This window comes from Myxine glutinosa, chromosome 10 (assembly GCF_964187855.1).
Source record: "Myxine glutinosa chromosome 10, kmMyxGlut1.1, whole genome shotgun sequence".
Taxonomy (NCBI): Eukaryota; Metazoa; Chordata; class Myxini; order Myxiniformes; family Myxinidae; genus Myxine; species Myxine glutinosa.
The window spans coordinates 96,869,689-96,894,869 of NC_136270.1; the positions used below are offsets into that span (position 1 = coordinate 96,869,689).

Genomic DNA, 25,181 nt, shown 5'->3' on the forward strand with positions numbered 1-25,181 from the left:
GATTCAGATAGTCCTTCACATGAAGGTCAGCAAGGTGGTGAAACTATGGCTGACATGATACCACCTGCTCAGGATGAAGAGGAATTTTTTTCTGAAGGTTGTAAATCAACCTGCGAAACCGAACAGCCTACTGATGACCATATCAATTCTAATGGGGAATGCAAAATACCCATTACAGCGAATAACGACTCCTCCCCCCCATTGCAATGATGCATGAGGATAAAGAGGATGAAGAACCGAAGGTAGATGGGGATGGAACAGGTGTTTCTGTGCAGGTTCAGAAGGAACTCATTACTAACGTCACTAAGGGAATTCTAACTACCGAGACACTGATCGGCCATGAGGAGCCAGTGGCAATGGTTGACAGGGCTCCCCCCCCCCCCCACCCCCCTCAGGAGGAAGAACAGCCTTTGGAGATCTCAAAAGAAAATATTGTTAGATTTTTGAAGGAAACTTTCAGACAACGGCATGTACGAATTAAGGATCATTTCCTAATATCCAGGCCTTCCTTGCAGCCGCAAAACCTTTGCTGCAAAGGAGTGATTATGTGGAAATCTCCGAACCTGAATTTCAGCGGCTGAGGAAAGCCGTCACGAAGGCAAACAAGGAATTAAATGAGGAAGAGGACTTCCCCCCCCAGAAGAATCAACTATGGAAATAAATGTTGTATCCTTCAATATAAATGGGGGTCGTGCCCCCTTACGGAGGGTGCAAACCATTCAAGCGGTTGGAAAAGAAAAGGCTGACATTATTCTCTTACAAGAGACCCACGCTACCAGTGCTCAAGTAGCCGATTGGGAAAAACTTTTTCAGGGGCAATGGTGGCTAAGTGGGTTCCCTACACCTCCGGCCGGTGTTGCCATTTGCCTAAGTCATAAGATTTGTGCTCAACAGGTTTCATCTAAAGAAATCTATAAAGGGCATTTGATCTCCATAGAATTTATTTATAATACCCAAAAGATTATAGTCGTGAATGTTTATGCACCGTGTGACCCAATGGAGAGGAAAATTTTCTTTTCCACTCTGCGGGATTTTGTAAAAACTCTGGACGCAACAGCTTTTATTTGTATCATGGGAGATTTTAATTGCACATTTGTCCGTCGATTGATAGGAATGGTCATGAGCCTCATGTTGCCTCTACGAAAGCTCTAGAGGACACCATCAACATCTTTCGGTTTAAGGATGTGTGGAGATCACAACACCCACTCTCACGCTGTTATACATGGTGTATATGCAATGATGGTATTATGTCAATGGCAAGGCTGGACAGATTTTATGTGAACAAGCCAATGTTGAATGTGGTGTCTGCCTCCAAAATTTTACCAACTGGATTCACAGACAACAGTTTAATCTCAATGTCCTTTAAGTTACCCTTGCCACCCGGTGGTAGTGCTTACTGTTCTTTGAATACTCGTCTCTTACATGACAAGGAATTTAATGAGGCCTTTCACGTCGTGTGGGAGAAAATTCGCTCCTCCAAACCTGAGTATGATAGTGTCCGGCTGTGGTGGGACATTGCAAAATCCCAAATTAAGAATTTCTGTCAACAGTATAGTGCATACACCACTAAAAACCAATCAATATCAATCAATCAGTTAAAATCTGAAATTATATCGTTAGAACAGAATGTTGATGAGGTTGGGAGAGGTGCACGCGACCAACTAATATGGGCAAAGAAAGCAGTGCTAGCGGAAGCAGTACGGCAACGGGCGATGGGTGCCTTGGTCCGAATGTGAATGAACTATTTAACTCTGGACATGCCAAACAAAGAATTCTTTAAGTTAGAGTCTTCCCTCAAAAGGTCACAACAAATTCATACTTTACTCACTTCCAATGGGTCCCTGGTGACCTCCCAGCAGGCGATCAGGTGTACTCTGAAAGGGTTCTATTCTAACTTGTATTCTCCTCGGAACGTGGACAATGAGGTGATACGAGAGTTAACTGCTGAGCTTCCGAGTGTCGAGGAGGATGAGGGATGCATGCTTGATTCCCCAATTTCGGCTGATGAAGCAGCTGTGCGGAGCCTGAAAGATGGGAAAGCTTCTGGAATAGATGGCCTGCCCGCAGAATTCTACAAGACCTTCTGGGCCCTTGTGGGACCTGACTTACTCGATGTACTCGATGAAAGCATACGTGCCGGAGAGCTTCCAATGTCTTGTAGATGAGCAGTCGTTTGTTTGCTACCAAAAGCTGGGAATCTTCAACTGGTTGATAACTGGCGACCTGTCTCCTTATTGTGTGTTGATTACAAGATTCTCTCTAAAGTACTTGCTAATCGTATGAAGACTGTGATCAGTTCAGTTGTACACCCAGACCAGACCTATTGTGTGCCTGGAAAATCTATTTATGATAATATTGTTTTTGGTAAGAGATGTTATTTCATGCAATAATTTCCTGCGTGATGATTTTGGATTGCTGTTTCTTGATCAAACTAAGGCCTTCGATCGTGTTGACCACAAGTACCTTTTTCTGTCCTGAAAGGAATGGGGTTTGGTGAAACTTTCATCTCTTATGTGAAACTCCTGTATACTAATACTCAATATATGATAAAGATCAACAATAGGTTATGTTCTCCCTTTCCTTTCAAACGGGGTATTCGCCAAGGGTGCCCCCTCTCTAGGCTTTTATATATAGTCGCCCTTGAACCACTCCTTCGGTCTATTAGACAGCGAATACCTCAGGGAATGAGAAGTATAGAAGGAGCAGAGTTTGTGCAGATGGCTTATGCTGATGATGTCTGCGTTTTGATTAGAAGCTCCAATGATGTCTCTGCTTTACAACGTTGTATGCGAGATTTCTCTGCAGCTTCTTCCGGTGGGATCAATTGGAATAAAAGTACAGCATTATGGTGTGGCAAAGGGAATCTCTCTTGTGTATCACCACCCTCACTCCCACACAACCTGGTCTGGAGAACGGATGGGGTTAAATATCTTGGAATGCATATTGGTAATCGTGAAACAGAAATGAAAAATTGGGAAGGAGTGCTGGAACAAATTATGCACAGATTGAAAGCATGGGAAGGACTGCTGAGGTCCATCTCCTATTGAGGTCGTACCCTTGTCATAAACAATCTGGTTGCAACAAAATTATGGCACAGAATTATTGCTTTACAGCCATCAAACCAACTAATTATGGCTACTCAGCGAATGCTGGTAAACGTCTTTTGGAGTGGCTACCATTGGCTGAGGCCTGAGATATTGTACTACCCCCGGAAGGAAGGTGGCCATGGCATTGTTGATATCTCTGGCCGGGTTGTGGCCTTTCGGCTGCAGTCTCTGCAGAGACTACTGTTCGCTGAACAGCTACCCTGGCGGCCCTTTGCATTTTATCTGTTACAACAGGCTGGTAAACTGAGATATGATCGGCATCTTCTTTTGATAGACCTCGAGCATATAAATTTTGCCTCTCTTCCGGGATTCTATCAGAGTTAGTTTATTGGACACTTGGAAAAGGTTTGACGTCCACCGCTTCCTTCAGGGCTATAATTGTCGAATGTTCCTTCAAGAACCCTTTTTCTTCAATAACTTTTTTCCTGGTATCCCTCATAGCCATGCCCTGATTAAAATTTTTATCCAAGGAGGGATTAACAAAGTATGTGATCTGAGAGATTCATCTGGAGTTAAGTGGAAACCTGCTGGTTTGGTGGCAACCTCAGTTGGATCTCGGTCTGTCCGACTTGTAGACCAAGTTGTACGCATAGTGATTAGAAAATTTAGACAGCTAAACATCGGCTGGGAAGGTGTTGGTAACATTGAGGATTTTCGGTTAGGTTTCCCTGAAATCAAAGTGCTCCTTTCTTCTTCTCTTCAGCCGGATATTGAACATACCCCTCCTTTTCATCTTGTCACTAAGATTGGAATCCATGATCTCTCTCGACAAAATAAGAATGTACCCCTCTCTGGGAGAACACGAGTAGCTTTGTGGTCAGAGCGGTTAGGGTCGGGGTCTCCGTCTACTCCCCTTTGGCCTCACATGTACACCTTACCAATACATGGTGCGTTAGCGGATATACAATGGAGGTTAGCGCACTGGGCGCTCCCCTCCAATATTTTTGTTCACCGTATTAACAGCTCACTGCCGGAAACTTGTCCGTTCTGTAATCAGAAGGAGGATTTGTTTCATGCTTATGTACAGTGTCGTAGACTGACATCGCTTTTCTTGTTCCTTGAATATCTTTTTCACCAACTGTCCTTCCCTTTCAATATGCATATGTTTATATTTGGTGTGTCTTTCAGGCCCACATGTAGAGACGTGGGTGTTCTTCTCAATTTTTTGGTTGCTGTTGCAAAATATGCAATATATAAATCTCGAAAAATTAAAATAGATAACGGCTATGGCTCTGATGCTATTTCAATTTTTAAAGGGTTTGTCTCAACACGACTCAAGCTCGAATTTGATTTCTTTTCAGTAATGGAAACGTCCAACTTTTTGAGAGAAAGTGGTGTATTGGCAATGTTTTGTGCTCAGTCGATGATTCAAAAGTGGTAATTACTTTATAATTCCTGATTAATTTGATTTTTTTTTCTTTGGAACTGATTGCTTGCATATGTGTTTCTTCCTGTGTCCTTGAATACATTTCTCTCTCTCTCTCGCTTAGTTTTTCGCTTAATTTTGCTCTTGATGTATTTATAGCTCTTGCATGAGCATTTCCTTTAAAATTGGTTGTGGTTTTGTTTGTGTCTTCACCTTTGGTTTGTAAAATATATTTTTTTGTATATTTGCTGGTTTCTTTTAAATATCCTTTGCTCTTTTTGTGGTGTATTCAGGATCCTTATGCAATTTCTTTAAACTTGTTGCTTTGTTTTACAACTGCTTTGTGAAATGGCTTTACACTTTTTTTTTAAATAATAAAAGGACACAAAAAGTCTCAGAGTCTGTCTCTGTCTGTCTGTGTCTGTGTCTGTGTCTGTCTCTGTCTCTCTCTCTCTGTCTCTCTCTCTCTCTCTGGGTGGAAGTACGGATATACAATGCCCTTTGCTGGTTAGGGCAGGAATATGGAAATTTGTTCAGTGCCGGTGAATGCTCACTTGCTCTTCGTGAAGGACACCGTGGGGTCTTTTACATTCACCAACTAATGCCAGCAGACGGGACGCCCGTTTAATGTCCATCTGAGTGACAGCAGACACATTGACAAATCACGCTGCCTGTGAAACACCAGGTGCAAACCAGGTTACACAGCTTACAGTGTGCGGACTGCTAGGCCATCCTGCCAGCCCATTTAAATATGTAGATGCTTATATAAAAGATAAACAAGACCAAAGGATGACGATCAATAACAAAATAGATGATTAATATATTCTAACCCTTGGTATAGGTTCAATATCTGGTTTTAATCTTCCAGAACCATTCTGAAAGCAGACTCTAGTAAAAGTCGTGGGCAGAATTATTTGTCATTCACCACTCAATAATCAAGAAGTAAAATCAAGAAGTTGACCACAAATAATAGTTTGGACAGGTTTAAAGCAACATTCCAAGGAAAGATGAAAAAAAAAAAGTCAAGGCATGCAACAGGAAAAAGGAGGAAGAGGGAAGCGAGAAGTGAGGAAGTGGCTCACAAAACATAACACTGAACAGATGGCTTTGTCTGTGTTTTCTACTCTGATTTCGGTTATCAGAGGCCATAGCAGTAGTTGGCAGTTACTTATTAGGGGTTGGGGGTGTGGTGGGGGGGGGGGGGGGGCGGGTGTTGTTTAGTCAATGCCTGTTAGTTTATTTGTTTTGCCAAACAAGCCAGGTGTACATTATTTATCATTACCTGGTGGTACATAGATCTTATGGAAAATGGAAAAAGTGAGATAAATTAGAAGAAAGAAGACTGAGGCAGAGTTGTTGGGTAGAGTCTGCTAATCTACATGAAGAAACAACTGGATATCGGATTGGCCAAGATGCTAAGGTCAAATTGTGAAGTCACATGATGGCCATGTGAGGGGAGAGGAGGAGTGTGGGATTTACCCAAACAAGTATAAACTAGAACGAGCAATCAGATTGCATACCCTTGCCAGGACTTGTTTTGGGTGTTTTTATAGTATGTATATTATAGACGTACTCACCCTCTAATTGTACCGTCCATACTTTATAGTTGTACTCACATTCTAATTGTACATGCTTTATTGTACACTGCACCTTTCCTATGCCATCTCCAGGCGCTGCATAACGTCATTGCCGGGCCGGAGGGGCTCGGCAGTGACGCACGCTGAAAGGGAGTACTCAGTTTTCACTCTGGTTGTTTGTGTGTTTGTTTTCTTGTTTGTTTTATTGGTTGTTTGTCCGGGCGATATCTCAGCCATCCTTTGAGCTAGGAAGTTGAAATTTTGGCACAATAGTGAGAAAGTCCTTTGTCAAAAACAGTATTTTTGGTTTTTTGATTAATCAATTAATTGAGGAGTTATTGAATTATTAGCGATTAGTTAAGTACTTATTTAATTAATTGAATTTCCTTTCTTTTCTGACCATTAACTCAGGCACCTTTTGAGTTTGGAAGCTGATATTTGGACATGCCAATGACCAGGTGATTTGGCTGCAAAGGCTATTTTTGATTTATCAATTAATCAATTAATCATTTAATCGATTAATTATTTAATTATCCAATTAATGACAATTTTTTTTTTTTCAGTTACAGATTCTGATGAAATGGTGGTGGTTTATGTGTTCTATGACCGAATTGATGAATAATTTACTTATAATGATTATTATTCATTTATTTTCATTATTAATCATTTATTTATTTTCTTTCTCATTCGGCCAATATCTCAGGCACCTTTTGAGCTGGGAAGCTAATATTTGGACATGACAGTGACCAAGTGATGTGGCTATCAAGGATATTTTTGATTTATTGATTAATCATTTAATCGATTAATTATTTATTGATTAATCAATTAATTATTTAATTTTTTATTAATGACTTATTTAATTACATTTCTAAAAGATACATCTTCGGATGAAGCACGAGTGGTTTAGTTATGCTATTAGCCAATTGATTAAGAAAATATTTTGTGATAACCTTTTATTGATTTTAATTATACAATTAATCAATCAATTATTGTACACCTCTCCCTCCCAATGCAGTCTCCATGAGCTGCACTGCGGTATTGCCGGGGCGCCGAAGGGGGCTCAGCAATGACGCACGCTGAAAGGGAGTGCCGTACTCAGTTTTCACTCTGGTTGTTTGTTTGTTTGTTTTCTTGGTTGCTTGTTTGTTTGTCCGGGTGATATCTCAGCCATCTTTTGAGCTAGGAAGCTGAAATTTCGGCACAATAGTGAGCAAGTACTTTTTCAAAAATAGTATTTTTTGTTTTTTGATTAATCAATTATTTGATAAGTTATTTAATTATTAACGATTAATTAAGTACTTATTTATTTCCTTTCTCTTCTGGCCATGATCTCAGGCACCTTTTGAGTTAGGAAGATGATATTTGGACATGCCAATGACAAAGTGATTTGGCTGTAAAATATATTTTTGATTTATTGATTAATCAGTTAATCAATTAATCGATTTATTATTTAATAATTTGATTAATGGCTAAAAAATTTTTTTAAAGTTACACATTCTGATGAAATCGTGGTGGTTCACATGTTCTATTAGCGAATTGATTAATCATTTCATTTTTTTATGATTATTTATTTATTTTCATCATTAATTATTTATTAATTTTATTTCTCCTCTGGGCAATATCTCAGGCACATTTTGAGTTAGGGAGCTGATATTTGGACATGACAATGACCAAGTGATTTGGCTGTAAAGGGTATTTTTGATTTATTGATTAAACACTTAATTGATTCATTATTTATTGATGAATCAATTTATTATTATTATTATTATTATTATTATTGCCTTATTTAATTAAATTTCTAAAAGATACATCTTCGGATGAGCACTAGTGGTTTAGTTATGTTTTTAGCCAATTGATTAAGAAAATATTTTATGATAATCTTTTCTTGATTTTAATTATGCAATTAATGAATCAATTATTGTGCACCTCTCCCTCCAAATACAGCCTGACGTTGGCTTAGCGGTTAGGGTGCCGGCTTGGGATCCTGGGTTCGAATCCCGGTCGATCGCTAAATTAACACCAGGGGGGTTGACTCATGACTCAGCCTGTCATCCTTCCGAGGTCGGCAAATTTAAGTACCAGCTTGCTGGGATGAATGATCCTGGTGTGTACCCCGATTTAGAATAGGTACACCTGAATAGGCTAACCCCCACTTTAGCGGGGAAAAAAATGGCCTCAAAACGATCATTCATTCATTCATTCACACCGTATCCCTGCGCATCGTAAGAGGCGACTAAGGGTTGGCGTCAGGAAGGGCATCCGGCCATAAAACATTGCCTCAAACAGGGAACCATGATTGTCATGGGGCCCGCAAGGCTAACCCCCGCTCTATCGGGGAAAATGGCCTTAAAACGATCATTCATTCATTCTCCCTCCAAATACAGTCTCTATGAGCTGCACGGCGGTATTGCCGGGCGCCAAAGGCACCCCGGCAATGCCGCTCTGGAGGATATTTAATTATTTGGCATATGGCATCTGGAGGATATTTAATTATTTGTACTTTGAATGTATCTGTACTTGTTTTCTTTCTTGTTTGTCCGGGCGATATCTCAGCCATCCTTTGAGCTAGGAAGCTGAAATTACGGCACAATTGTGAACAAGTCCTTTGTCAAAAACAGTATTTTTTGTTTTTTGATTAATCAATTAATTGATGAGTTATTTAATTATTAGCGATTAATTAAGTAGTTATACATTTGCTTTCTCTTCTGGCCATTATCTCAGGCACCTTTTGAGTTAGGAAGATGCTATTTAGACATGCCAACTACCAAGTGATTTGGTGGCTATTTTTGATTTATTGATGAATCAATTAATCAATTAATCGATTAATTATTTAATTATTCGATTAATGACTAAAAAATATATTTTTAAAGTTACACATTCTGATGAAATGGTGGTGGTTTATGTGTTCTATTAGCCAATTGATTAATTATTTCATTTTTTTATGATTATTATTTATTTATTTTCATTATTAATTCTATATTTATTATTCTCATCTGGGCAATATCTCAGGCACCTTTTGAGCTCGGAAGCTGATATTTGGTCATGACAATGACCAAGTGATTTGGCTGTAAAGGGTATTTTTGATTTATTGATTAATTAATTTATCGATTAATTATTTAATTATTCGCTGAATGCCTTAATTAATTATTTTTTTTAAGTTACAGATTCGGATGAAATGGTGGCGGTTTATGTATTCTATTAGCCAATTGATTATTTAATTTTTTAGGATTATTATTTATTTATTTTCATTATTAATCATTTATTTATTTTCATTCTCATCTGGGCAATATCTCAGGCACCTTTTGAGCTAGGAAGCTAATATTTATACATGACAGTGACCAAGTGATGTGACTAAAGGATATTTTTGATTTATTGATTCATCATTTAATCGATTAAATATTTATTGATGAATCAATTAATTATTTAATTTTTTTATTAATGCCTTATTTAATTACATTTCTAAAAGATACATCTTTGGATGAAGCACAAGTGGTTTAGTTATGCTATTAGCCAATTGATTAAGAAAATATTTTATGATAATCTTTTATTGATTTTAATTATGCAATTAATCAATCGATTATTGTACACCTCTCCCTCCCAATGCAGTCTCTCGGAGCTGCACCGCGGTATTGCCGGGCGCCCCGGCAATGCCGCGCTGTAGGATATTTAATTATTTGGCATGGGGGCGGTGTACTTTGAATGTATCTGTACTTGTCGAGGTATTTAGTTGAAAAAAGATAACGTGTACAAATTGTAGTCTACTTTGGCAAATGATGTGTGGACAAACAGACAAACAAACAAACAAAGCCAAACAAACAGGCAAACTGACCCAAATGCAATACCCTCTCCTCTGGCAAGGTTAACAAAGCACTGTGATGCCTCCCATCGTTATTGTAACTTTTAATCAGGTCTGTCTGCTGTTTGGATAAAATGATTCAGATTGTTACAACATTCATGTATGTTTCACAATATTACGCTGTTCATTCGAGATTGAAATTGAAAAATTTGGAGGGGAGGAGGTGGGGCGTGTAAAGTTTACAGCCATGTTAGGGGTGCCCTGGGCTATTAGGATGGCCTAGTGATATGCACACTCACCTCTAAGCTGTCTAGCCTAGGTTTGACACTCGGCCAAGCTATAAACTGTCATGCCGGTGTTCCACAGTCAGGTCGATTCATCACAGACAGGGTGTGTGTGCTGTTCCTCAGATGGACGTTAAACTGTGTGTCCTGTTGCTGGCATTAGCTGATGGCCATTAAAGATCCGCGGTGTTCTTCACAAAGAGATGGTGAGCTATCACCGACCTTAGACTGTGGTGAGGATTTACGTTCCAACAGTACAATGACCCCAAGCATACAGCCAAAGAAACACTGGAATGGCTTCATAACAAGAACGTGAAAGTCCTTGTGTGGCCAAGCCAAAGCTAAGACTTGAATCCCATTGAGAATCCGTAGAAATACTTAAAGGTTACTGTTTACCGACGCTCCCCATCCAACTGAACAGAATTTGAGAAAATCTGCAACGAAGAATGGGAGAAACTCCCCAACATCCAGATGTGCAAAGCTGATACAAGCATACCCAAGACAAGAAGACAGCACAGTCGCACTCTCAGCCAATGAGTTGTGCTTCATACGCTGCAGCCTTGTGCTGCATTCAATGACAAAGGGGTGTCTAGACACAGCTGGGAATAATGGAGAGTAGATGTATTACAGAATTTTTTTTTAAATAGAATGATACAAAAAGTAGACTGCAGTATGGCATTCATCATGATGGAACAACAGAATCATCATTACTTGAAACAAATCAGCTTGGACATCTGTTTCCTGACTTTGTCTTCAGTAATACTTGTGTGTTGCTTGGCAGAGTGATGCATCCTAATCAGTAAAGAGCATGCAGACTTACTTTACCAAAGTCGACAAATTAGTAGTCTGGCACCAGATAAACAATCAAATGCTCCTTTGTCTAAAACTTATTGAAGTACTTCCAACTTTTTAGCCGATGCAAGTAAAACTCGATGACCGTGCACCTGAAAACAATGTTCTGTTGCTTCACAAATTTCAGCTTCACCAATTTATCAGAGCACCTTTGTTCTTGTGCTTTACAGGCAGACTCCCGTGAGTTGGAAGAGCATTTTATGCTGCAAGCGCAAGTAAGCAATCAGAGCAGTGAATACGTCTTCACACAATTCTCATGACAAAGTCAGCCTGCTGCAACTTGTATGTAAGCAGAGTGAGCCATGGAGTTTGGTAGATATACATAATCGCGACAGTTATACGTAGTCCTCACTTATCTTCAAAGTCAGAAGTTATTTCAAAGGATTGTCTGCACTTGCTACAAGTATATCATACAGACACTCATTGCTACAAATGGCAGACAGAAGTCCAAGAAACTGCAATTTAACATTGAATTTAACAAGTCAAAACAAGAATTACTTGAGTTAAACAAGTCAAAAAGATGATGACATGCTCCGACATAGCTCAGTGGGATCAGAATCATGAAATTCAGGGAAATGCAAATATTTTTCACAACATTCAAAGGCACATCATCTACGTCGGAGCTCATAATTATCTGTGCTGCCAATTTTATTTTCATCTATTTTGGTTCTGTGACTGTATGCAAGCTGTAACACGTCGCTTGCTTTCCGAGGCACGACCCTTCACTTTCTTTCAGAGCATGAAGTTTCTCAAAGTCCATATAATTGTCCCCCATATTGCTATCCTTCATTGTCCAAGACTCTTGGTATTTAATTTGATGTCATATTTTTCAGCTGCCTTAACTTTTTACATGAGGATATAATTATTCTGCCATGCCATCTATCACTTTGGGCAATTGCATTTGTTGTTGTTTCAAACGTCCAAAGACTGTAAATGTACAGCTACCTCTGCCACTCAAGGTGGATGGAGGTTATGTCTTCACAATGTTTGTCTGTCTGTTTTTGGACTGATTCAGATGAAGCCTGATGGACAGATTGGATGTGTGACAAGGACAAATTGATTAGATTTTGGAGAGATCCAGACACGGATCTGGAAACAAAGATTTTAAAAGTGATACGTCACCATAATTTGAGAGAAATAGCAACAAAAACTATATATAGTAAGATATTAAAAAAAGTTGTGGACGGGTTATGACAAAATTTGATGGATGAATTGGGTAGGTTACAAGAACAACCCAATTCGATTTTGATTCAGGTCCGGATGCAGATCCAGCCTATCAGTGCGCTACAATATGTACAGCTGTTCAGCCTGGCGGTGATATGCGCTCTACAACATGCAGCTCTAGTTACCTATACTTTCTTCAGGACATCCTGAAGAAAGTATAGGTAACTAGAGACTTGAGAGAGACTTGACACCAGAGGCAGGGAATATACACGAGAGACAGACTTGACAAGGCACCATCAAGTTTCAGAGGAGGGAGACAAGCTTGTAAGCTCATTTATGGGGGTTGGATAGATAGGGACGAATTCACGAAAGATGCTTCGCAAGCGTTTTGCTAACACACGTCCAACCATTAAACACAGACACAAACATCGTTGTATGTGCACAGCTAATCACCCATCTAAATAGCAATTTATGAAGGGACATAAACATCCGATTAGTTGTGTGCATCTAAACAGCCGATTAGCCGGTGAAACTCCACACATATCTCCAAAATCCAATTGAAATTATGCACTTGATAGAACTGCAGCACTACAGATAATTGTTTGAGGGTATTCAGTGCATTGATCCTCATTGTACATTGATCCAGGTCACCTTGCACTCGATTCAGCAGCCAACAAAATGACTCCGAGAGTCTAACGCCGGACAATTTGATATTGTCATACTTCTCCAGAGGATTGCATCTATCCTCAAAGTTCTCAATGCTCGTCAGTGAACTACCCTATTCTTATCCTCTTCTGCCTCCTGTTGAAGTAATTCAAGTACTCCTAATGCATCCATATTCCCAATTCAATGAGGCACTATGCAATTGATGTTTAATTTTCAAGTCAACCAGATGAAAATTTGACAATTTTAGAAATTTGAGCTCAAGATGACCTTTGACCTCTGACCTGAAAATGAATAGGCTTTTTCCTTATGACCAACTCAACCATCTGCTGAAGTTTTGTGAAGATTGGCTCAAAATTGTGAACTGTAAGCGATTCAAAAGGACAAACAGACAGAATGAAAAATAACTCATGGAGCGACTCTTGGCAAAACAGTCAGACTCAGTTAGCTGATATGCAAATCCTATTCAGATTTCAAGTCAATCGGATGAAAATTGAGGATTTTAGAAATTCGGATAAAAAGTGGTTGACCTTCAGCCGATGTTGACCTTGTGTCCTATGTTGACATCAAAAATAGTTGGTGGTTGAATTCAGTTCGCTGATATGAAAATCCTATTCACATTTCAAGCCAAATGGATGAAAATTGAGGATTTTGGAAATTTGAAGAAAGTGGTTGACCTTTGGCCCATGTTGACCTTTGGCCTATGTTGACCTTGTGACCTATGTTGACCTCAAAAATAGTTGTTGGTTGAATTTAGTTAACTGATGTGAAAATCCGATTCAAATGTCAAGTCGATCGGATGAAAATTGAGGATTTTAGAAATTTGAAAAAAGTGGTTGACCTTTGGCTTATGTTGACCTGTGGACCTAAAAAATGAATAGTTGTCGGACCACAAACTCTACCGTTTGGTGAAGTTTTGTGAAGATCGGTTTCAAATTGTGACCTGTAGGCAAGTATAAGTGAGCGGACAGACAAACAAACACACACACAAACCGGAGTGATCAACATACTTGTCAAAAAATATATTTTTTGCCAAGTAATAATGCACAAAACCAATCAATATACAGGTACTTGAAAAATCTTTGATTTTGCAAGTAATGGCATTGGTCCAAAGTAATGGAATGTTCCAAAAAGAAAAGAAATACAAAAGAAAATAACATTAAATCGAACTGTTGTGGATCATCATACCCTGGGAGCAATTTTGGATAAACATTCAATAACAATTTTCATTGTTTATAGAAAGTCTGTGAATTTGGTGTCGGAACACTTATTATTCTCATCTTGATTTAATGTTTCAAATTAATGAGCTACATCTTTATAGAATTTCTCACCAGGTGGTAGGCTGCTCATATTAACAAATCGTTAAATACCATTAAACAATGCATCATCCCAAATATATCGCTCACTATTATTTCATCGAGAAAGATTAATATTTTTTGCATTATCATTTCAAACAGCAATTCCTTTCATTTGTAATGCAGAGGTGCTTAATTGACTTGGATAACCCACCCAGAGGTTGTGGGTACAAATCCAGCTGAAGGTAGCGGTTTAAGGATTTGGATTCTAAGCTGCTGGAAACAGAGACGGTCTCAGGATAATTATCTCAGCTCATTAATGACCTTCAGAATGACCTCATTAATGATAAACAAAAGCGAAGAACAAGTACAATTTCTCGTTTTAACGATCTCCCAATTTATACTTTAGCGATCTCTTCTGGCGTTTTTATCAGCCTTGGTAGTTAGGAAAACTCTACAGGGCGAGAATAAAACTATTTTGTAAAGGCTTATGAATGTACTCTTTTTTTCAAAGACTTTTCTTTTTGTACACATTTTGCAGACTTTTCAAAATACTAGGGCATGCCCGTACTATATATATATCTAAAATTATATCCCCCCCCCCCCCTCTATTTACATGAAATGGTTTGGTCCATTCGCAAAGCCAAAGCGAACGGCTTGCGAGTACGGTAGAACCCCCCCCTCTATTTACATGAAATGGTTTGGTCCATTCGCAAAGCCAAAGCGAACGGCTAAATCGCCATAGCTCGGTAGCTCGCTGCTCTCTGATTGGTCGAATCGTTTTTTGGACATAGCTCGGTAACTACTTGTCCGATTAATATGAAACCTTGAAAAGGCACATCCTCGGGTCCCCAGCAATATACCTGGCAAGTTTCAAGTATATCGGACCGGTAGTTGTCGAGAAACAGCGGTCGCATACACACAGAGATTACTGGAATTATAGATAGATAATTTGTACACATTTACTGCAGAAGTGTAGATGTAGCAATTACAAATTTGCCATCAAATCTGTCAATCCATTGAGCGTGTATTCTCAAAATGAACTCACTCCATTCATTACCAACTTATGTACAACAAGTAAGCCTGGTGTTGGCTTAGCAGTTAGGGTGCCGGCTTGGGATCCTCACCAACTAATGTACAACATGTAAGCCTGGTGTTGGCTTAGCGGTTAGGGTGCCGGCTTGGGATCCTCACCAACTAATGTACAACAAGTAAGCCTGGTGTTGGCTTAGCGGTTAGGGTGCTGGCTTGGGATCCTCGGATCCTGGGTTCGAATCCTGATCATCGCTGATTAACGCCAGGGGGGTTGACTCAGCCTGTCATCCTTCTGAGGTCGGCACATTGAGTACCAGTTCACTGGTAATTACTCCCACCAGGGAGTAATGCATTTGCATGTTTGTGTGTTTGTGAACAAGATATCTGGAAAAGTTCTGAACGGAATTGGATGAAAGTTGGTGGGATGATTGCCCTTGGGATAAGGAAGAATTGATTAGTTTTTGGTGAAGCTCAGGATATTATTCCAGATCCAGGATTTTTTTTGAAGGATTTTTTTACCATTAGAAGATAGGGCTCCAATTTGACCCACGGCGGGAGTATGCGCTCTACTGATTGGCGTTCTAGTTCACTGTGTGTCGCAAGAGGAGACTAACAGGGTTGGTGGCAGGAAGGGCATCCGGCCATAAAAGATTGCTTCAAAAAGGGGACCACGGTGCCCAAAAACGGCCAACCCCTGCTCTAAAGGCCAACTCCTGCTCTGCGGGGAAAAATGGCCTCTAAAGGTGGTTCTTCTTCTTCTATTAAGGACCTTCAGAAAGGGGATAATTTGCTTGCTCTGGCTGTTCATGTCCATATGCAATGCCAGTCAACAAAGTGTGGTTGACTCCAAATGGCGTCACTGCAACTTGATATTGGCACCAAAATGTTACCGATGAAAAGGCATCACTCCGAGGGGAAATAAATGAAAAACGGACCAAAATGGCTTCGGAACTAAACAACGTATGAAGTACAAAATAGATGGTTGTTTGAATCTCATTTCCAAGACATATATTTGTATTTAACAATTTATAGCTGCACTTCTCTGAAGGTAAAAATCAATCGTCTCTGCTCACCTTCACTCCTTCATTCCTCTTTACTCCCACCTCTGGAACAAACTCCCTCACTCTCTTCAACCCCACTCCTCCCTCCAGGTCTTTAAAACAGCTGTTCACCACCATCTCTTGTCTTCCCCCATTCAAAACCTTGATCTTTTCTACCCCCATTAATTCACCCAGAATCCACTTTTTTTGAAATACCGACTTCTTTCCTGGAAGTCCTAGCAGTCCATGTGTTTTATATCTCTCCCACACTCCCCCTCCCCCCACCTTCACATGCCTCCTCCCCCCAAGCCCGCTCCCTCCCATAGATCTTCCGTTGTCCCTGTTCTCTGCTGTTGTACTTGTGTGCTTCCCTCTCTCTCCCCATCTTGTCTCCCGCTCCCTTTATTGTATGTTTTGTGTGTCTGTTTTTTTTTCCTTGTGATTGATGTTAGCTCTTACACGAGCCTCAATCTTGTATACAAAAAAAACAAAAGGTTCTGTACCTGGCCACGACAGGAAGCCTCACGCAACGCAAGACTCTCTTCGCTCAATGTCATCCTCCCCAATCCATTCGGGCATCCCGACTGTCCATCAGATTCTTTCCCCGACGCCTCCGTTGCACCAACGTGGGTCCTCTCACCGATCTGCCTGCTTTGTTGGAGCTGGATGCGTAGCTTGGCTATCTAGATATGGTGGAGGGTAAAACAAAAAGAGGGTTTGGGGGTTGCATAAGGTGGAGGATAGGGGAAAGACAATGCATCGTATAAATTTGATGTAAATGCAGAGGGATCTTTTTGTGATATGCTTCTTGTGCAGAGTCCACGGGTAAATAACATATTACACAGGCCTCATGCTCACAGCAATATCACCCACGTGAGCCAACTCGGAGGGAGTACCGACGTTGCAGTTCGTCGCGAATGTCCAATTTTAAGCTGCTCATTTTGTATGGATGAGTTTTTCTCCCATGTAATTTACAACATCCAGGAGGACGGAAGTTTTATGAAAAATGTCCGTGCTATCTATACGAGCAGGTAAAGCAAATTTGGACTTCAAAGCAACTTCGACAGTTCCCTGGTTCCTATTTTTTAAATACATTTCTGAACTAACCAACCATATTTAAAATGTGATGCAGAATTCTGAATTGAGAGATGATGTTTGTGCAACAGAAATTTTAGAAGCAATTCAATATCCATTAAAGAATTGTTTTTTTGTTTTAAAGAATGTTTGCATCTGCCGTAATGACATTTTGTGCATTACATTGTGACATACAGTCATGTGAAAAAGTAAGTACACCCCCTGTAAAGTTTTGACTTTTTCAACATATTTCACCATACAGCTATTTGATCTTCATTTCAACAATATTGAGGGATAAAGGTGATATAATATAACAAATATCATGAAACATTTACATTTTGTAGTCCATTGTATAATTTAAATAAACATAAATGCAAATTTCGCATGTGGAAAAAGTAAGTACACCCTTGGCTCTAATAGGTGGTATTGCCCCCTTTGGCAGAAACAACCTCAAGTTGGCGTTTCTTATAACTGTCTACCAGTCTCTGACATCGACTGGGAGAAATTTTTGCCCAATCCTCCATGCAGAATTCTTTCAGCTGTGCGAAGTTTGAGGGGTTTCTTGCATGCACAGCTCATTTCAAATCCCACCACAACATCTCGATGGGATTTTGATCCGGGCTTTGACTTGGCCATTCCAGAACCCTTCATTTCTTTCTTTTCAGCTATTCCTTGGTGGATTTACTGGTATGTTTAGGGTCATTGTCATGTTGCAAGGTCCACCTTCGGTTGAGCTTCAACTTTCTGACAGATGGCCTCACATTATCCTCAAGCACCGTCTGGTACAATGAAGAATTCATAGTAGATTCCATGATGGTGAGCTGCCCAGGCCCTGATGCAGCAAAGCTGCCCCAAACAATAATATTTCCACCACCATGCTTTACAGTTGGTATCAGGTTCTTGTGGTCAAATGCTGTCTTTGGTTTTCACCAAACATGTCTTCTGGTACTGTGGCCAAATAGCTCTACCTTTGACTCATCTGTCCAGAGCACATTGTTCCAGAAGTGCTGGTCTTTGCCGAGGTATTCATTGGCAAACTTTAGTCTTGCCCTGATGTTCTTTCTGGACAGCAAAGGTTTCCTCCTGGCACACCTCCCATGTAGATCAAATTTGTGCAGCCTCTTTCTAATGGTAGACTCGTGCACTTTGACATCAACAATGGCAAGAGCTACTTATAGGTCCCGTGATGTCATTCTGGGGTTCTTAGAGACTTCTTTCAGCATCTTGCGGTCTGCTCTCGGGCTGAACTTGCTGGGGCGGCCTGGCCTGAACAAGTTGGCAGTTGTTTGGAATCTTCTCCACTTGTAGATGATCTTCCGGACAGTCGAATGATTGATTTCAAATTGTTTGGAGATCTTTTTAAATCCCTTCCCAGACTCGTAGGCATCTATAACCTTCTTTCTGAAGGCCTCAGAGAGCTCTTTTGATCTCGGCATGGTGACGCAGCACACTTCAGCAACAAAGAGCAAACCAAACGAAATGTCTGAGGTTTAAATAAGACAGGTTCCTCCAAGATCCTCTCTAACGATGTTCTCGTCATTTTCACCTGAGCTGGTGCACCTGATTCTAATTTTAGGTATTTGAAGTAGTGATAAATGTCGAGGTGTACTTACTTTTTCAACGTGTGAAATTTGCATTTATGTTTATTTAAATTATACAATGGACTACAAAATGTAAATGTTTCAAGATATTTGTTATATTATATCACCTTTATCTATCAATATTGTTGAAATGAAGACCAAATAGCTGTATGTTGAAATATGTTGAAAAAGTCAAAACTTTACATGGGGTGTACTTACTTTTTCACGTGACTGTACGACAAACAGACATGCAGATATGGGATCGGGAATTCTATTTTTACTGCACATAATTGTACACCGCTCCTTTCCTATGCCATCTCCAGGCGCTGCATGACGTCATTGCCAAGCACCGAAGGGGGCTCGGCAGTGACGCACGCTGAAAGGGAGTACTCAGTTTTCACTCTGGTTGTTTGTTTTCTTTCGTGTTGTACACTGCACCTTTCCTACGCCATCTCCAGGCGCTGCATAACGTCATTGCCGGGCACTGAAGTGGGCTCGGCAATGACGTACGCTGAAAGGGAGTACTCAGTTTTCACTCTGGTTGTTTGTTTGTTTGTTTGTTTGTGTTTCTTGCTTTCTTGTTTGTTCGGGCTATATCTCAGCCATTCTTTGAGCTAGGAAGCTGAAATTTCGGCACAATAGTGAGCAAGTCTGTGACTCACTGGGATTGACACAATCTGTCAATTTCCCGACCCGGATCTCAGCCAATAGAGTATCTTCTCTTCTAGACTTGGTTATGACAAACTTCCCTGCTAATGTCTGCTGCTCTTCTTCTGCTCCAATTGGTTCTTCTGATCATGTGCTTGTCAAAGTGGACATCTCTCTGGCCATTCTCAGAGAGCCTCCTCAGCGTCGACGAGTCTGGCATTTCACTCAGGCCGACTGGGACGGTCTTCAAGCAGCCATCAATCGTCTGGATTGGTCTCCCATCTCCAATGCCTCTGACATCAATTCTTCCTGGGAATTCTTCCAAAGCAAACTGATCTCTCTCATGCACAGATTTATCCCATCTCGCCTTCAGTTGTCTTACCCCTCCTCCCGTCCATGGTACACTGAATCTTGTGGGGAGGCAGTTTCCCTGAAACAACTTGCCTTTGCCTCTTGGAAGGCTAATCCAACTGAAGGCAATCTCAGTTCCTTCCACCAAGCTCGGAACAAGTGTGTGTCTACCCTCAGGAGTGCCAGGAAGCACTATCTCTCCTCACTCAAGAATGAACTCTCAAACCTGTCTCCTTCCTCCAAATCCTGGTGGCGTCTGGTCAAATCCGTTTCTGGTGTTTGTTCCCCCTCCATCCCCTCCCTTACCTCAAATGGCCACACAGTTGACATTGCACGTGACAAAGCCGAATGCCTCAACTCTGTGTTTGCCTCAAAATCCTTAGTCCCAAACCCATCTCTCTCTGTTCCCACCTTTCCCAGTCGAACCCAACTGCTCCTGAACTCTGTGTCCTTCTCTCCTGACAAGGTGGAGGAGTTTTTGTCAAACCTCGACTCTGATTCTGCAACTGGACCAGACGGCATCAGCCCACGGGTCCTAAAATCCTGCTCTGCCGCTCTATCTCACCCTCTCTCTGTTCTTTTCACCCTATCTTTTGCTCAAGGTCATCTGCCAGCATCCTGGAAATCAGCTAACATTACCGCTTTACACAAAAAAGGTGCAAAAACAGATCCTTGCAACTACAGACCAATCAGCCTGCTCCCAATTATCAGCAAAGTCATGGAATCCATCATTGCTTCGGATATGAAATCTTTCCTCTTCTCCAATGGCTTGATCTCTGATCATCAATTTAGTTTCAGACCAGGTCACTCTACTCTGGACATGCTGCTTCTGCTGTCTCAACAATGGATGGAGGTCCTCAATGCCAAACAGGAAATCAGAGCTGTCTCCCTTGACATATCACGTGCCTTTGATACGGTCTGGCACCCAGCTCTGCTCACCAAACTCTCCTCCTATGGTATCCATGGAAATCTCTACACATGGCTGTGTCGGATTTCCATAATTCGCTTGAATGCATTCACATATTCTTGGTTTTGAAGGTATTAGAATGTTTGAATAAGAATGGAGTTTGCAGAGGGGAATGAGTGATTTGTTGTTGTGACTGGTTGAAAAATAAATAAACAAGTACAGATACATTTAAAGTACACCGCCCCCATGCCAAATAATTAAATATCCTCCAGCGCGGCATTGCCGGGGCACCTTTGGCAATATACCGCCGTGCAGCTCATAGAGACTGTACTGGGTGAGAGAGTTGTGCAATAATTGATTGGTTAATTTCATAATTAAAATCAAAAAATTATCATAAAATATTTTCTTAATCAATTGGCTAATAGCATACCTAAACCACTAGTGCATCATCCAAAGCTGTAACGTTTTGATTCATCAATATTAATTAATTAATATTAATTATTATCAATATTAATCAATATTAATTAATATTAATAATTCCCCCCTTCAATTCCCAATCAATATTAATTAATATCCCCCCCCCCCCTTCCCACGCCTCCTCCCCCCAAGCCCTCTCCCTTCCACACATCTCCCTGCTCTCAAATGTTGTGTTTGTGTACTTCCCCTTCTCTCCCCATCTTGTTTTCCGCTCCCTCTTTTTATATATTTTGTTTGTCTGGTTGATTTGTTTGTGAAGTAAATGTTAGCTCTTTCATGAGCCTCGATTCAGTATACAAAAAAAAAAAAAAAAAAATACATTAATCAAAAAATTTAAAGTCCATGCATGGCTTGCGGACTTCCTCTCTAGTCGTAGTCAACGTGTGGCCCTAAATGGATTTCTCTCATCTCCCCTTCCTGTTCAGGCTGGAGTTCCCCAAGGCAGTGTGCTGGGCCCTGTGCTTTTTCTGGTCTTTATCAATGATCTCTCCGACTCTCTGGAAAATCCTCTCTATCTCTTTGCTGATGACTCCACTCTCTGCCGCTCCATTCCTCTTCCCTCAGATCGGCAGTCTGCAGCCTCCTCACTCTCTGAAGACCTGGACAAAATCACAGACTGGTCAAACAAGTGGAACATGTTTTTCAATCCTGACAAATCTCACTCTCTTACTATGTCTCTCCGAAAAGATCGACTGGACAACCCTCCCATCTACTTTCTCAACAATCCTCTCCAAGAAGTTCTGTCGCTCAAGCTTTTGGGTCTCACTATCTGCCATGATCTTTCTTGGGAAAACCACATTTCCAAGCTGGCCTCCAAAGCCAGTCGCCGACTGGGCATCCTCCGTCGTGCGAAGTCCTTCCTCGGCACACCTGAGCTCCTCACCACATACAAGGCTTTCATCCGCAGCTCAATGGAATACTGTTCTCCCCTATGGGCTGGTGCTCCTGCCTCACACCTGGCCCGGCTTCACGCTGTTGAATCCAAAGCTTTCAAAATCATTGGAATCTCCCGCGTTGAAGCTACCTCTGAGGGCCTTTCACTCACTCACCGCAGGCAGGTAGGTGGTCTTTCTGTCTTCTACCGACTCCTCTCCGGCCTTGCTCCCCCAGCTCTCTCTGTGCCCTGTCCCCCAAATATTCCTACAGGTCGCACAAAATCTGCCAGCAACCCTCTGATGGTTAAACTGCCGAAATCTCGGCTTTCTGCTCACCTTCACTCTTTCATTCCTCTTTTCTCCCGCCTCTGGAACAAACTCCCACACTCCCTTCAATCACACTCCTCCCTCCAGGTCTTTAAAACAGCTGTTCACCACCATCTCTTATCTTCCCCCATCCAAAACCTTGATCTTTTCCAGCCCCACTAATTCACCCCAGATCCACCTTGTTTGAAATTCCAACTTCTTTCCTGGAAGTCCTGGCAGTGTCCATATGTTTATACCTCTCCCACCCCCCCCCCCCTTCACATGCTTCCCCCCCAAAGCCCTCTCCCTCCCACAGATCTCTCGATGTCTCCATGTCTCTCGGTCCCTGCTCTCAAATGTTGTGTTTGTGTCCTGCCCCCTCTCTCCCCATCTTATCTACCGCTCCCGATGTTATTTGTTTTATGTGTCTGTTTGTCTTTCTGTGTGATTCATGTTCGCTCTTTCACGAGCCTCGATCTTGTATACAAAAACAAAAACAAAAACAAACAAAAAAAAAGTCCTTTGTCAAAAACGGTATTTTAAAATTTTTGATTAATCAATGAATTGATGAGTTATTTAATTATTAGAGATTAATTAAGCACTTATATATTTCCTTTCTCTTCTGGGCAATATCGCAGGCACCTTTTGAGTTAGGAAGCTCATATTTGGACATGACAATGACCAAGTGATTTGGCTGTAAAGGGTATTTTTGACTTATTGATTAATCAATTAATCTATAAATTATTCGATTAATGACTAAAACTTTTTTTTTTTAAGTTACAGATTCGGATGAAATGGTGGTGATTTATGTGTTCTATTAGGCAATTGATTAGCTATTTAATTTTTTATGATTATTATTTTTTAATTTTCATTATTAATCATTTATTTATTTTCTTTCTCTTCTGGGCATTATCCCAGGCACCTTTTGAGTTAGGAAGCTCATATTTGGACATGCCAATAACCAAGTGATTTGGCTGTAAAGACTATTCTTGATTGATTGATTAATCAATTAATCGATTTATTATTTATTGATGAATCTTAATTATTTAAATTTTTTGATTAATGGATTTTTTTTTTTTTTTTTTTTTTTGTATACTGAATCGAGGGTCATGAAAGAGCTAACATTTACTTCACAAACAAATCAACCAGACAAACAAAATATATAAAAAGAGGGAGCGGAAAACAAGATGGGGAGAGAAGGGGAAACACACAACCACAACATTTGAGAGCAGGGAGATGTGTGGAAGGGAGAGGGCTTGGGGGGAGGAGGCGTGGGAAGGGGGGGGATATTAATTAATATTGATTGGGAATTGAAGGGAGGAGTTATTAATATTAATTAATATTGATTAATATTGATAATAATTAATATTAATTAATTAATATTGATGAATCAAAACGTTACAGCTTTGGATGATGCACTAGTGGTTTAGGTATGCTATTAGCCAATTGATTAAGAAAATATTTTATGATAATTTATTGATTTTAATTATGAAATTAACCAATCAATTATTGCACAACTCTCTCACCCAGTACAGTCTCTATGAGCTGCACGGCGGTATATTGCCAAAGGTGCCCCGGCAATGCCGCGCTGGAGGATATTTAATTATTTGGCATGGGGGCGGTGTACTTTAAATGTATCTGTACTTGTTTATTTATTTTTCAACCAGTCACAACAACAAATCACTCATTCCCCTCTGCAAACTCCATTCTTATTCAAACATTCTAATACCTTCAAAACCAAGAATATGTGAACGACGGCTATTGATTGGAGTAAACTACTCAGCGTGGCTGGTCGCATCGCATTCCGGCGGTGCAGTACAAATATCCTTCTTGACCAATAACAACGGCAGAAGAAATGACCGACTAATTTCACCTTTAATTTCCATATTCATAATTAAAGCAATCCACATGCATATCAAAATGTATTACACCAATGTGTTGTTTTCCAGTTCCGGGTTCATCCGTGGTCAAACATCATCTACTCTACTCCGAGAGTTTGTCTTCTAAACCCGACAATACCTGTTTCCGGGAATGGTTCTAACGTTTTTTTTAAATTATCGCTTGTAATCTGCTGATCATGTGCATGTCTCATTAAATGTCTTTCATGTGTGTTTTTGTTCTGGATTCGCATGTCCTTGCGCACATGTGCAGGTCACGTGTTCTTGCAGGCCTCGTTCATGTTTGTTGCTCTTTCCTTCGCTTCTTCTTTGTCTGTTCGCTCATTCCCCGCTTGTTCCCTCGATGCCCCACAGTCAATGTGTTGCCTTTTTTATTTTAATAATCTTTGCCTCGCTCTTCCATGAGTCTAAATTTCATTTAAAATATCAACAATGAGAGCAAGATATCTGCCTCAGAATTGGTTCCATTCATGGCCTCCCATTTCCAGAGTGTCATGGCAGTGACTTGGCAGAGGATCCACTGGCTGGATAGAAAACTAGTTTTTGTAAAGTGTCGTGTGTCAGTCCGTGTTGGCAAACAGATAAAACAATGGATGGAATAAACAGATTAGGTGCTTTGGCATTTCCTTTGTCAGTGTTTCTCGTGGGAGAATACCGTATTGGAATTTGGCTGGTGTCCTGGCACACCATGGCCTACTCGCTTTGATCGGTTCCGTGAGACGTTCAAAGTGAACCGGCGAACACGAGCACGTGGCACATCTGATGTAACATCCCTCCGAAGGACGTGACACACATTAATGCTTCGACTCGATAGCTCAAAGGTAAGTACACTTACCTCTGAGCTCGTCTGCCAGCTGCCCGTTGGATATGAATATCAGTGTAAATT

General features: G+C 40.6%; 1 protein-coding gene across 5 annotated transcripts in view; it reads right to left on the reverse strand.

Annotated features, from left to right (window-relative positions):
- The window catches only part of LOC137433934 (glucocorticoid-induced transcript 1 protein), a 261,907-nt gene that overhangs the window by 79,075 nt on the left and 157,651 nt on the right, over nt 1–25,181 (reverse strand). For 4 of the 5 annotated variants that reach the window (XM_068126436.2, XM_068126435.2, XM_078785922.1 and 1 more), the window contains exon 4: nt 16,683–16,862. The exons of the other annotated variant lie outside the window; for it this stretch is intronic. In XM_068126436.2, coding sequence (XP_067982537.2) covers nt 16,683–16,862 — 180 coding nt within the window. The remainder of the gene's footprint in view (nt 1–16,682; nt 16,863–25,181) is intronic. 5 annotated transcript variants of the gene reach the window in all.